The sequence below is a fragment of the Staurois parvus genome, unplaced genomic scaffold, assembly GCF_062004578.1.
Source record: "Staurois parvus isolate SC_StPar_1 unplaced genomic scaffold, SC_StPar_1.0 ptg000885l, whole genome shotgun sequence".
Lineage (NCBI taxonomy): Eukaryota > Metazoa > Chordata > Amphibia > Anura > Ranidae > Staurois > Staurois parvus.
In genome coordinates this window covers 216,819-230,676 of record NW_028318681.1, presented here as the reverse complement: position 1 = coordinate 230,676, position 13,858 = coordinate 216,819, and the positions used below count along the sequence as shown (strand labels likewise).

At 41.0% G+C, this 13,858-nt stretch overlaps 1 protein-coding gene across 4 annotated transcripts in view; it reads right to left on the bottom strand.

Annotated features, from left to right (window-relative positions):
- The window catches only part of LOC149442469 (unconventional myosin-Va), a 242,304-nt gene that overhangs the window by 137,103 nt on the left and 91,343 nt on the right, over positions 1-13,858 (bottom strand). For all 4 annotated transcript variants that reach the window (XM_089656073.1, XM_089656074.1, XM_089656075.1 and 1 more), the window contains exons 2-3: positions 10,363-10,473; positions 7,619-7,790 (exon numbers count right to left, since the gene is read on the bottom strand). In XM_089656073.1, the coding sequence (XP_089512199.1) occupies positions 7,619-7,790; positions 10,363-10,473 (283 nt within the window). The remainder of the gene's footprint in view (positions 1-7,618; positions 7,791-10,362; positions 10,474-13,858) is intronic.

The window sequence follows — 13,858 nt, the reverse complement described above, 5'->3', positions numbered from 1 at the left end:
GACATTTGAAGTTTCATAAAAGCCTTAGAGCTAAGGTTAACATACAACTGATTATTGGCCGAGTGCTAAGAGAAGAGAGAGAGGACATACATACAAAACCAGCCCTGTCAGATCAGAAACTTCAGGCACTTGAACCCCATCATACTAAACCAGCCCTGTCAGATCAGAAACGTCAGGCACTTGAATTCCATCATACTGAGTCAGATGCCCATATAACTCCTATCATCAAAGCCATACCTACCTGCAGACACAGAGGGCCAAAGAAGGCACATTAATGTCAGACTAAGAGGCATCCCTTAAGCCACCTTACCTTCGTACAACAAGGTTCAGTACCGTCCTACGCAATTCCTCTGATGCTTCAATTTAATTAGACCATGTGCATAGAATACCTGCCACCCATAACCCTTCACAATCAGAACCAAGGGATGTACTCTGCTGGGTCCACTTTTTCACTGTTAAAGAGGCCATCATTGGGGCAGCATGGCTGTGAGGGTTGATGGAATTTGATAGGACTGCCATCCAGATTCATTCTGGATCTCTGCTGAGGTCACTGCTTGGCAATCTTAGGACCATGGGGGTGAAATACAGGTGTTGAATTCCCCGTTCTCTAGATTTTAAGAAAGACAACCATGGGATTAGCCGACAAAACCCTTCCCAACTAATGCAACTATTCCAATTCCTGGACTGTGAAGTAATTGATGTCCCTGACTGGATCGGCATATAGGATGGCTTTCTGCTGAGACCGCAAAGGTAGCAAAGATCTCGATCCAGATGTCCATGTCAACCAACCTCTCGCTCTGATCCAGGAGCTAATGAGGATTGATCTTGGACTAGATTTGCCTGTTCCCATTTTATTAGTACTCCCCAGTGTTAATGTGTTTCTACCACTTCCAGTAAACTCTCTTACCCTGCGACGCTCACAGATTGCAGCTTGAAGGGAACTTCATGCTCAAAAACTGGGCAAAATGTACCCTGCTGAGTCCAGATGTCTACCTTTCTTAATCCTATCTTTCCCTGGCAAGACACATTAGGTAGATCTTACTATACCCCTCAGAGAAGATGGTGTTCCCAATATGATCCTGACCAAGTACTGATGCACAAGGACATCCCTTTACAGATCACCTTATGGAGGCTCAAGGGTCACATGCCTCCAGATAAGGTTTGTGCAGACATGGGTTGAGAGTTCCTCATGTGCAGGGCTGGGTAGGATTGCCCCTGCTGCTGCCACTGACATATCAAGATCTCCTGGGCTGTACAACCTATGTTTGGGATTGCAGGCGCAAGTCACTTTTGTTCTGTTGATTAGTAGTTGTTTCAATAGTTACTGCTATGTCTTTCCTTATAGTTTTTTTTTGTTTGTTTTTCATGATGTAGTTTGACAGGGGAGGAGGTTAACGATACCTACTATTAAGATACGATTTTGGCACAAGGCCTGACTGAACTGAAGTTTGTTGCCTGAACTGGAGCCCCTCCCACTCTTGGAGGTATACAGTTGTGTTCAAAATAATAGCAGTGTGTTGAAAAAAGTGAATAAAGCTCAAAATCCTTCTAATAGCTTTTATTTCCATACACACAAATGCATTGGGAACACTACACATTCTATTCCAAATCAAAACATGAAGAAAAATAGATCAAATTTGTGTTGTTCCTCTAAAAAAAATTGAAGAAAAGTGAATATTAGACTGTTCAAAAAAATAGCAGTGTTTGTATTCTTCTTTACAAACTCAAACATTCACTATATAAACTGAAAGATTTTGCTTTCCTTTGAATCACTTAATATTTAGTTGTATAAGCACTGTTTCTGAGAACTGCTGTACATCTGTGTTTCATGGAGTCAACCAACTTCTGGCACCTGTGAACAGGTATTCCAGCCCAGGATGATTGGACTACATTCCACAGTTCTTCTCTATTTCTTGGTTTTGCCTCAGAAACTGCATTTTTGATGTCACCCCACAAGTTTTCTATTGGATTAAGATCTGGGGATTGGGCTGGCCACTCCATAACGTCAATCTTGTTGGTCTGGAACCAAGATGTTGCACATTTACTGGTGTGTTTGGGGTCATTGTCTTGTTGGAACACCCATTTCAAGGGCATTTCCTCTTCAGCATAAGGCAGCATGACCTCTTCAAGTATTCTGATGTATTCAAACTGATCCATGATCCCTGGTATGCGATAAATAGACCCAACATCGTAGTATGAGAAACATCCCCATATCATGATGCTTGCACAACTATGCTTCACTTTCTTCACAGTGTACTGTGGCTTGAATTCAGTGTTTCGGGGTCGTCTGACAAACTGTCTCCGGTCACTAGACCCAAAAAGAACAATCTTACTTTCATCAGTCCACAAAATGTTGCGCCATTTCTCTTTAGGCCAGTTAATGTGCTCTTTGGCAAATTGTAACCTCTTCAGCACGTCTTTTTTCCAACAGTGGGACTTTGCGGGGGCTTCTTGCAGATAGCTTGGCTTCACATAGGCGTCTTCTAATTGTAACAGTACTCACAGGTAACTTTAGACCTTCTTTGATCTTCCTGGAGCTGATTGTTGGCCGAGTCCTTGCCATTTTGGCTATTCTTCTATCCATTCGAATGGTAGTTTTTCGCTTTCTTCCACATCTTTTAGGTTTTGGTTGCCATTCTAAAGCATTTGCGATCATTTTAGCTGAGCAGCCTATCATTTTCTGCGCTTCTCTATTTGTTTTCCCCTCTCCAATCAACTTTTTAATCAAGGTACGCTGTTCTTCTGAACAATGTCTGGAACGACCCATTTTCCTCAGAATTTCAGAGAGAAATGCACTGTAACCAGCATGTACAACATTTGCTGCATTCCTTCCTTAAATAAGGGCAATAATTGTCACCTATTTTGCAAAGAATGAATGACCTCACTAGTAGAACTCCACACTGCTATTATTTTGAACATGTCCCTTTCAATTAGTGATTCAATTACACAGAATCAGCAGCATGCATGTCATGACTGTTGGGTCTGTTGGATTTCTATTACTCTACTACACCTGCTAGTAAATTATTTGCCATGTAGAAATATCATTTCTACCAAAAACAGTGATTGATCAGGTTAGTGATGTCTGATTGCTATTATTTTGAACACAACTGTACTAGGAACGTTGTACACCTATCCCTATTTTAACACTGATGGGAACCAACATTTTGCATCCTGTTCAGTCACTTCTTTACAAATACTCTTTTAGTTTCTTACCACCACATCTTTTATAGGTGGGTTTCTTCCTAGGACTCATTACCCATCTGAAAGGTTGCTCTTTACCACTGACTCTCTTTTCTTCCACTCCTCTCTCCCCGCTTTGCTTTCTTCTTCTTCCACACACCCCCTCATCATCTCCCATTCTGCTTAACATTGCTGCACCTCATTTATCATGCCATGTGTTTCACTAACCTCATAAAATGTCAAAGGATTCAATAGTCCTGAAAAATGTACCAGACTCCTCAGCGAACTGTGGAGGCTTAAAACACAATTGTTCTTCAAGAGATGCATTTTCGAAAAAAAAAAACAGGATCCTGAGACTGGGTAACTCCAGATGCATGACAGTTTATCACAGTGATTTCCCGGACTCCAAGTCCAAGGGAGTTGTTATTCTCCTCACAAAACTGGTGCCATAGAAAGTGTTACAGGTTATCAGAAATGGGACAGGAAGTCTCCTAATTGTAAAAGGTTTCCTATTTGGGCAAAAGGTCACTCCAGTCATTATGTATTTGCTAAATGAGGACCAGGTTTCCGCACTGGAAGCATATCTATCATTGTAGACCAAAAAACGAAGGAATCCTAATATGGAAAGACTGTATTCTATGACTGGACCCTCTGTTGGATTTCTTAAAGTGTTCTTCTCATTTACCTTTCTCAAAACTGTGGAAACACTTTTCCATGACCACCAGATAGTAGACAGTTGGAGGACTCTCAATACCCACAACAGTGACTACACTTTTGACTCAGCCAACCACAAGGCGCATACTAGAATTGATTACATCTTTATTTCACAGAGTGGCTTCCATATACTTTCTACTGCCACCATTGGTTTCTTTACCTTGTCTGATAATGCCCCCACTCATTTTGCTTTGAAGCTAGGTGACCCGTCACCCCACATGCGGCATAGGAAATGAACTGAAACACTTCAGCAGAACCTGACTTGAAAGAACCAAATCTCACAAGAATTAGAGTTGTTCTTTGCCACAGATCATATGGAAGACATTTCCCCTGTCTCTAGGAAACATATGATCCAGGGAGTACTCATAATACTGGGGTCCCACAGAAAGAAACTCCTAGAAAGAAAAGGGTACATAAGAAATCACTGGCCCTACAGGCAAGAGATCGGGTTCAACACCTTCGGGAGAAGCTGAACTACCTCCTTATCAATAAAGCAAAAGAGAGCATTCTAGGAGTTTGGCAATAATCCAGGTAGAATGTTGGGTAATGCTCTCAAATGTATGAGAATGAGGAATTATATCATACATTTTAAAACACAGGGGGCTGCTATGGCCAAAATTTCAACTGCAATTGCCCAGGCCTTTAAGGAGTACTACTCAACCCTTCACAGTTTGGACAAACAGGATCCTTCTTCTTTTCAAGAATCTAAATGCTTAGCAGCCAGACAATATAGTCAAGTATCGGGCATGCCTACACTCTCAGTGGAAACTCCAATCCATGAAGCCTAGAAAGGCACCCGGGCCAGATGGCTATACTCTTTTTAATATACAGCTTTTCAGGATAAACTGGCCCATAGATTTACAACCACAATTAACTTGCTTAAAGACAAATCACCAACTCCTGGAGGTCATACTGCAGGCGAACATAACAATCATATCAAAGGAGGGCCATATGCCCAAGCTACCACCCTATCTCCCGCTTAATGTGGATTTGGCTTCATTTCCTACAGGGAAAGTAGAGACAAAAGTTCTCAATGCCATAAACTATTTACATATGAAACATTCAATGTGGATAAGGAAAAAGTTTTTGACAAGATTGAATGGAGCTGGTGGCTCTCTGCACTCTATTATAACCTTTCATTTAAGGTTAAAACCAATGATGCCATCTAAAAGGCCTTCCTCATACAGAATGGGACATGCCAGGGGTGTCCCCTCTCACTGGTCACCTTCACACTCACCCTGGAGCCTTTTTTGAGAATGATCAAATCCCATCAGGTAATCAGGGACCTCACCCCACTAAAGGTGAGGATCGCAAGCTAGCTGCCCATGCCGACAATTTAATCTTCTTTGTGACTTCCCCACTGATCTCACTACCCATCCTTCTGGCAGAATTACATAAATATGGAGCACTGTTAAACTTTAAAATAATTAATCCAAATCAGAATCAATAGGCATAGAGATCACTCCCAACTTAAAACCTAAATCTGTACCCGCTTTAGTTTTAAATAGATGGATTAGCAAAGTCAATATCTGAAAACGAATATACTGAGAAGCCTATGTAGGGTCTTCAAGCTTAATTTTAGCCCACTAATCAAAACATTTAACTAGACCTCCAACACTGGAATAGAAGTTTTTTTGGAACATTAAAATGAATGTGATGCCACATGCAAAAACCTTCTTCAAGCACTCCTTGTTAAACTCCTGCACGGACTTCTGAAAGATTTACGCTCCAGATTCCTGAAGTTCATATAGGCTGGAAGACCAGCAAGACTGAGATGCTCAATCCTATCTCTCCATAAGATGCATGGAGAGAGATTGGTTTCCCTGACCTGGTGAAATATCATGAGCCATCTCATCTAACAGGGATCGTCGATTGGTGTGCCAAGGTGATAGGAAATAATGAGGTAGATTTACTTAGATCATCCTCTGGCAGGCTGATCCTTTGCTTCCCCAATGAGTCGATCCCTACATCCATTAAACAACATCCACTCAATAGAGGCAAATTTGAAGACGAACATAACAATTTTTAGACCCCCTGCTCTATCGTCCTTTCCAAGTCCTCTAACTTCCATACCAGGAGCAACAGACTTTAAACACAGTAGACATGATCCTCAATTCGATAAACTGAGACATCAGGGAGTCTTCTAGCAGGTACATTTCTCCTCTAACAATCGTCTGTTGATGACTCTAGAAGTGGAGATTCATTTCTTGAATACTCTGGCATCCTATGTTGTGCCCAGTTGGGAGTACACCTTCGCACTCTACTGATGAAATATGCCACGTTGAGGAAACCATCCTCATTTAAGCAAATGTGCCCTGATTGAGAGCCATTAAGGCATACCTTATCATTGCAGTATGTTTTCCAGATAGCAATGGGTGCCCTACAGGAACTACCTTTCCTATAGCATTTCTCACAGCCTAAGAGAGACAGATTGTTCTTTTTGCACAAAAGCTTATATAGCATGAAAGTATCAAGAAGGGGGTTACAAAATCTTTCAGTTGATGGTAAGAAACTCCTGAAGTCCTTCATGTTCTCACAGATCTCTAATAAGTGTTCACGCTGCCTGGAATCCAAAGGCGCCTTGCTGCATATCTTCTGGGAATACCCAAAACCGTGAAGACTGAGATTAAGCTCTGCAGTCATTTTTGCAGGGGTTTTCTTACTCTAGATCACAATCCTGTGCATTGTCCTTTCATTGTGACACAGCAAATAAATTGGCAACTTCACTCACAGAAGCACCAGCTAAGCAGGCACCAACAATTTGCCCTCTTTAAAGCTCAGTGCGTTCTGACATGACTCTGTATTACTAGCCGTGCACGCAGTGAATCACAAAAGTGAGGCTTCCCACCTGTTAGCTAGATGTCTCATCACACAGTGGAAGCAAAACAATATTACATCACTTCCGCTTTCAATGCAAAACATTGTCACTTTCACAACTGCAAATCATGTAGTGTTCCATTTTTTGTCCAACCTCTGTATATTGTTTTAAACTATTCCTTTCATCTACTTTGTTTGAATGTTTAACATGTAACTATGATAGTGCAGGTAAAAAGCTGGAGGTGGGGTATGACTGTTGACATGAGCCATGTCCAATCCAATCAGCAGGGGATCTGTGAAGAGATCCATTGATGAATCAGAGCGGAACAGAACAGAATAGAAGTCACTTTTGTGATATCCAAGCCTGTTCAGTTTTTTGTTGCAGGAGCTTTGTGAACCCATATTAGATCTAAGGGCAGATGGCTATAAATGGACTTGCATCCATTTACAACAGACTACCTCGGATCCATCACATTTAGGTCAGCAAAAACACAAAAGGACTCAGACCTTTTCTATTTTTTTGCTGGAATTGGATGAACTGCTGGATGGATGTAATCAGATGTAAACAGAAAAGTGTCCTTTTACATCCATCTGTCAATAGACCAACATTGAATTTCCAATCAGGTCCACCCAAAAAACTGACAAGCATACCTGATCGGACCACCCATGTGAAAGGGGCCTTCTTAATAGGATTTAGTCTGCAAACCAATCAGAATTTGTTATACGCTTACACACCAATAGTATAAATCATTTCTTAAACAAATACATACTGATCTTCACTTTTACAATGCTTTTTTTATTTTCTCATTTCATACATCCAGACAATGAAAGAGGATTGAACGACATACAGACACTGAATCCTTTAAAATGATTGACATTAATGTATCCTGAGCTTTCCTGTACTCACCACAATATGTGTAAATTAGTTTGGAGTCTATAAATCGCACTTTTAGATTGTGCAGGACGGCTGGCTCATGGAGGTAACTGAGCGCAGTAAGGTCATTTTCCCCGACAAGGATATCTGGATTTCTTAGTGGTGGCAGCTCCTTTGTCTTGGCATCGAGACGATACTCCAAATCCTTGAACACAAGATGCAATAAGTCAGGATAACATTTTTTAAAATGTCAGCAATAAAACAGAACTACAAGTTGCCTTTAAATCCATAGGAACACTTCCTGAACGTTATGCATTAATAACATAATAGATGACATATGCCCAAGAAACAGTACAGCAGGATAATGGAACCACCAAAACATACATCAACAATATGTAGAAAGAACAGGATAGTACCATCAATGCAGCAAGGCTCAGTTCACACTATTGCAGGTGTGTGGGTCCTGCATGTCGATGTTCACTGTAATGGGGTGCCCTCCCCAAGAGAGATTAACATCATAACAGTAACATGCTGTATAAAGATAACATGTATATCCAATAAAAAGTCCTCTTTCGGCTTACTTATACATTTAAATTGGCACAGTATCTTGATGTAAGTTCATCAAGCTCAAAACTATCAATAGCTTCATGTTATTCTCTTGATAGATGAATTGTACAACTGTGGACTTGAAGACAATTTGTATACATACTAGTCCTGAGGAAGCAGTACACTATAGAAACGCGTCGACTAGACCATAAACTGTATATAAAAGACGTATTTATTTAGTCCACATTTTTTTTTTACATATATGTTATATGTTTTTATGATCCTATGTCTTTTATTTAAAATTATTTTAATGGGCATACGAATAACAATAAAAAAACAGTTTTTATTGTGACAATTTTGCTTGCTGGATACTTATATTTTATTTTCCTGGGGGCACATTTATAGTGCTAGTTTGACTGATTTAGCCCCAACTTTAGATTTACCAAAAATGTGTAGTATGAGAACCTACTTAATCTAATCAATTTGTATTCAGTCAGGCAGACCCTTGCATTATATAGTTTTTTGGTAGATCTAGTGCTCACCACACACATTACAATCTGATTTATAACCTCCTTTAAACCGACCAATAATTATGTAGTGTAAGGGATTAGATTAAATAGGTCCTCATATGACAATGTTGCTAAATCTAAAGTTGATTGTACAAAGTCTGAAATGTGTATGGTGTTCCTTAGGCAGCCCATAGATTATTGAATTTTCTGTCCTTCCACCATGGATGGAAGGAAAGAAAAATCGCTAGATGAGTGATGAGGAAATCTAGCAATTTTATTTCCTTCCATCCATGCCTTGGCTATTCTGCCAGTGGGGGCGGAGCAGGGGGTAAAAGGGCGCGTGGAGCCTTCCCGGCCGGTAGTACACAATAATTACTGCTAGCAGCTATAGGCACAAGAACAACTGCATGTAAAAATAATCCGTCAGGTTGGATCAAAATTCGGTTGGTCCCTGCTGAACTGGCTAAATTTCGACACATATTAGAAACATTACAGGTATTATTTGTGACTTTCACACAAATGCTGACAATCTTTCTTTTTTATACATTGTCCCCAAACACCCCCCTCCCCCCATACTGTTCTATATGCACCTAAGACAGTGAAGGGTTAAAGCAGAACTAAAGGCAAAAACAAACACTTACCTTAGTTCCAATGGTCGGACATCTGTGAGGTCCCTCATCGGCATCTTTTACCTGGCTTCTTCTAGGGTCTGACTATTGCTCATCATCATTGACCGATGCAGGATGACGTCACACCTGCATATGGTCAGCATATAGGCAGTGTGCCAGAATGTAAACAAACCGAGCTTCGCATGCACAGCTCAGTGTACATTCTACTGGGGATCTGCGAACAGGCAGGTAAGTGTATGTTGCTGTAAAAGAGACATTGCCTGTCTCTTCTAAAATAAAGAGCCTACCTGTCCACAATTTTTTTCTTTTTTTCAGTTTTAGTTGCGCGTCAAGAAAAACTTCAAAAAGATCTGGCCAGTGAAGAACTAATGGAGATTTCAAATAAAAATAAACGCATTACAGACTATGGCAAACTTAATTTAAAACTGAACTAAACTCTCATTTAAAAAAAAAAAATTGCCAACAGGTAGGGTTTAATGACAAAAGAGACCCTAGCTGTCTCTTCTGTTGTAAATGCTCCTTCCTGCCTGTCAGCAGTAATGTACATAGAGCCGCGCATGCACAACTCAGAGTACATTTGCAGCACCGCTCTGTGCCTTGATGAAGTGACTCCAATGCACATGCATGGAAGTGTTGTCATCACAGCCTGGCTGAACAGAGCAAAACCATAAGGAAGACCAGAAGAAGATGGAGGCATCTGGGACCAGCTGGAACGCTGGCAGCGCAGTGCTGGAGGGATTTATTTGACAGGTAAATCTTCTCTTAACGGGCTGACATACTGTGCATACTAGAGCATTACGACATAAACATTCTGGGAGCCCAAAAAATATATAGCAGAGTATAATTTTGTGAAATTTTGTTTTTCTTTAATTTTCTGTACAAAAAGCCCCAATATACTGCTCAGTATAACAGCCATTGTTGTATTAAGAATTCGAAATAAAGTAAACATTCTAGCTGTGTGTACTTTGCTTGCAGGCACAGCAGATTTCCCAGAGAGAATATCTACAGAACACAAAAGGATTTGTAGCCTGTAAAGCATCATCACATTCTAGCTATCATCCTCCTTTTTGAATGGCATCCAGATAGAACGTACCGTGCCTTCCTCTAGACGCAGACGAAGAACCGCATCCCCTGGTTTATAATCCTTTTGTATTTCGGCAGATTTCCAAACATCTTCTGGATCAGGGATCCACACCCGTGCGAGCTGAAACAATAAAAGATAATGATCGCTTTATTACAATAAAGATATAATCGTTGAATAGGTCTTCACTTTCAGAGGCTTTTATAGTCATCTGGGAAATCAGAAATACCTAGTTGTATCTTTTGCTCAATATAATCCTCCTATGACCTCCACTCTACCACAAATACAGTCCAATTACAACACCAAAAATCTGATCACTAGTAATATCTATAAGAATGTTTAAAGATGAACTAAACTCTCACAATCCACATTAACTATTTTAACCCCTATGTGTGACAATTGTGCGCAATAAAGACATGGAAGCTGTTCGCGACAGCCATCTTATTAATGGCTCAGTCATGTCTTTCATTTACAATCACCTCTCTCCCTCCTCTCGGAATGGAATTTGTAGCTGTAAGTTTTAACTTCAAAAGAGCCTCTTATCTTAAATAACACAGAAATAGAGACTCAGGTCCAGAACTGTAAACTGCTAATTAGTCTTTTAAAGGATGTCTGTTTTTCAAGAACTATTGCAAAGACACTTTCCTCTGCCCGATCGTAAAACAATAACTCAGTTAGCCATGACCTGTTAGGCCATTAGGGCTCTAGGAATGCAGAGCATGCCATAAAACCTCCATTACACATGTAACCATTTCACATACAATTCATAAAGTTCAACAGGAACTGGGCACATTAATATTAGGTATATATTTGGATAGATCATTTTAATGTGAGTCAAACAAGGCCATACATGACTATGCTAGCACACAGGAGAGAGAAGAAAGCAGTCTCTTCCCTCCTGGGTGACAAGGGTACGCTGTGTTTGGTATCCCTGGGTTTGAAATATAATTCTGAATATTAATCTGCCAGTTGCTAGAATACCACCTGCACATACTGGAAGTTATTACTATTAGTATGAAATTGCAGTGGGGACTTGGTCATAACCTTGGTTACCGCCTAGCACCCATCCCCAAACTGGATGTTGGTCATTTATTCTCAGGCGACACCCCTTTAATATCACAGAAAAGGACTGATAGGCCTGGAAGAAAAGAGCTCTCATTTAACATCAATCAAGAAACATCTAATGGACTTGAGAGCCAAGGCAACCTTTTTGCTCGGACAATTTGACTCTGCTTAAACCAGGACTTTGCAAGTATTCTGCCTTCTTAACTCCTTTTATTTCTCTGTTGCATTATTGTTCTCTTTATGTCTTTGTAACATCTTTTTCTGTAAATATTTTAATTGCACCATTTTGACCTTTTTAGTAATAAACCCCATTTTGAAAAGTGTTGAAACGGTCTCTAAAGCTTTTAATGCAAACAAAAGAATCCCTGTCTCTGAAGAGTGCTACTGTATGTGATAATCCTCTGAATACATCTGTCTGTGGTGTCAGTGTGTATTACAGACGCTTATACTAATATAGTGTTACTGCTAAGATTTGTGAGTTTCCTCTTTCTCTGTAAAAAAGTGGTGGTGGCAGTGCGAAGGGTTAATTGTGTAATTAATCTAACCCAGTAACAATCGCTCTCAGGCAGATGGCACATAGATTGTGGTCCCGCAAGCTGGAAAATCTTTGTGCAGGGCGCAGCTGAGAATGGCAGTGTTACGCAAGTGGCAGTGTTACGCAAGTGACAGCGTGGTGCGAGATTGGCTGGTCCTTCGGTCAAGAGTTGGTGAGAAGGACAGGAGTCGGACGCTGCGTTCCATCACATTATGCTGCTATTACTAGTAAATAGATACTTTAAAAACTTTTTTTTTTTACATTTATTCAGTTGTTTCTTGGTTTCTGTCCTAAGCCACAATGATGTTATACATCCCAGGAGTCTTCAAGGGCTTTTTTTGAATTTTAATTTGGAGGAGGGGCTTACTTAGCTAAGCACACCCTCCTCTCTGCATGGGCTAAGGGCTGATGGATTGCAGGAAGTAAATACTACATGAATCATATTCACTTACTCAAGATAGACATGGCTAGAAATGCTATAAAGGTGTTTTTCAAAGTGATTTCTCAACAGAATAAAGCATTGAGTCATAGATGGATGGGGAGCTTGATTTGACCAGAAAAATGATAAAATAAAAACCTGGCTGACACTCAAAACTCCATCTACAAGTAAATCTATTATTATGCCAAATTATATCCCTGGAAGATGGGAATGAGTAGTTTGCTTTGAATATTAAAAATTAAAGAGGCTGAAAAGCCTGAAGGTTTTTTACCTTCATGCATTCAATGCATGATGGTATAAAACCTTCAGTATGCAGCTCCCTTCGCAGCCACCCCTAATACTTACTTGAGCCTGATCCAGCAATCTGTATGAGAGTGGCCACTGTCCTGGCTCTCTGCCTCCTCATTTGCTCAGAGACAGCAGAGGGAGACAATGTCAATAAAGGCCAGTGGAGAGGAAGCAGGGTTAAGCCGCATTGTGTCCTATGAAAACACAGAGGCGAATCGGGAGCGAGCATGCACAAGTGCCCCCAGAACAAGCGGTTTGCTCTAGGGCCACTCAGCAAGAGGGAGGAGCCCTGAGCGCCAGTGGGGGACCTGAGAAGAGGAAGATAAGGGCTACTCTGTGCAAAACCAGTATACCATGTTTGTTATTTTATAAAAATGTAGCCTTTAATATCACTTTAAATAGCGTTTTCAGTTTGTGGTGCTCAGATACAGCTCTGCTTTAAAACCAGTTGCTGACCGCAGGTAGCCCAATGACGGCTGCACTGCGGCCGGCCAGTTCTAGGAGGCCGTCATATGACGTCCCAGAACGCGCTCTCCTGTGCGCCCCCGGCGAGCTCCATGATCGCTGTGTCCTGTGGACACAGCTGATCACATGATGTGGTAAAAGGCCAATCACAGTGGCCTTTTACCACGTGATTAGCTAACTCCAATGACACGCTGATCACTGGGAAATGCAATTGCTGGTTCTCGGCTGCACTTTCCTCACGCTGCCAGAGCTGTCAGCAGTTGTCAGAGCAGGGATTGGCACCGATCATCAGGGCCCTGATGATCGGTTCCCAGCAGTGCCACCCACCAATTCCGCCCACCAGTGCCCAGCAGTGCCACCCACCTGTGCCCAGCAGTTCCACCCACCTGTGCCCAGCAGTATCCACCAGTGTCCATCAGTGCAGCCCAGCAGTGCCGCCAGTCAGGGCCCAGCAGTGCTGCCAGTCAGTGCCCATCAGTGCCTATCAGTGCAGCCTCATTAACACATATCAGTGAAGGAGAAAAATTACCTGTTTACAAAATTTTATAATAAAAACAAAAACGTCTTTCAAATTTTTTGCTTTTTTTTTATAGCGCAAAAAATAAAACACCCAGCGGTGAGTAAATACCACCAAAAGAAAGCTCTATTTGTGAGAAATTTTTTTTAAAAAGTTCATATGAGTACAATGTTACATGACCACGCAATTGTCATTCAAA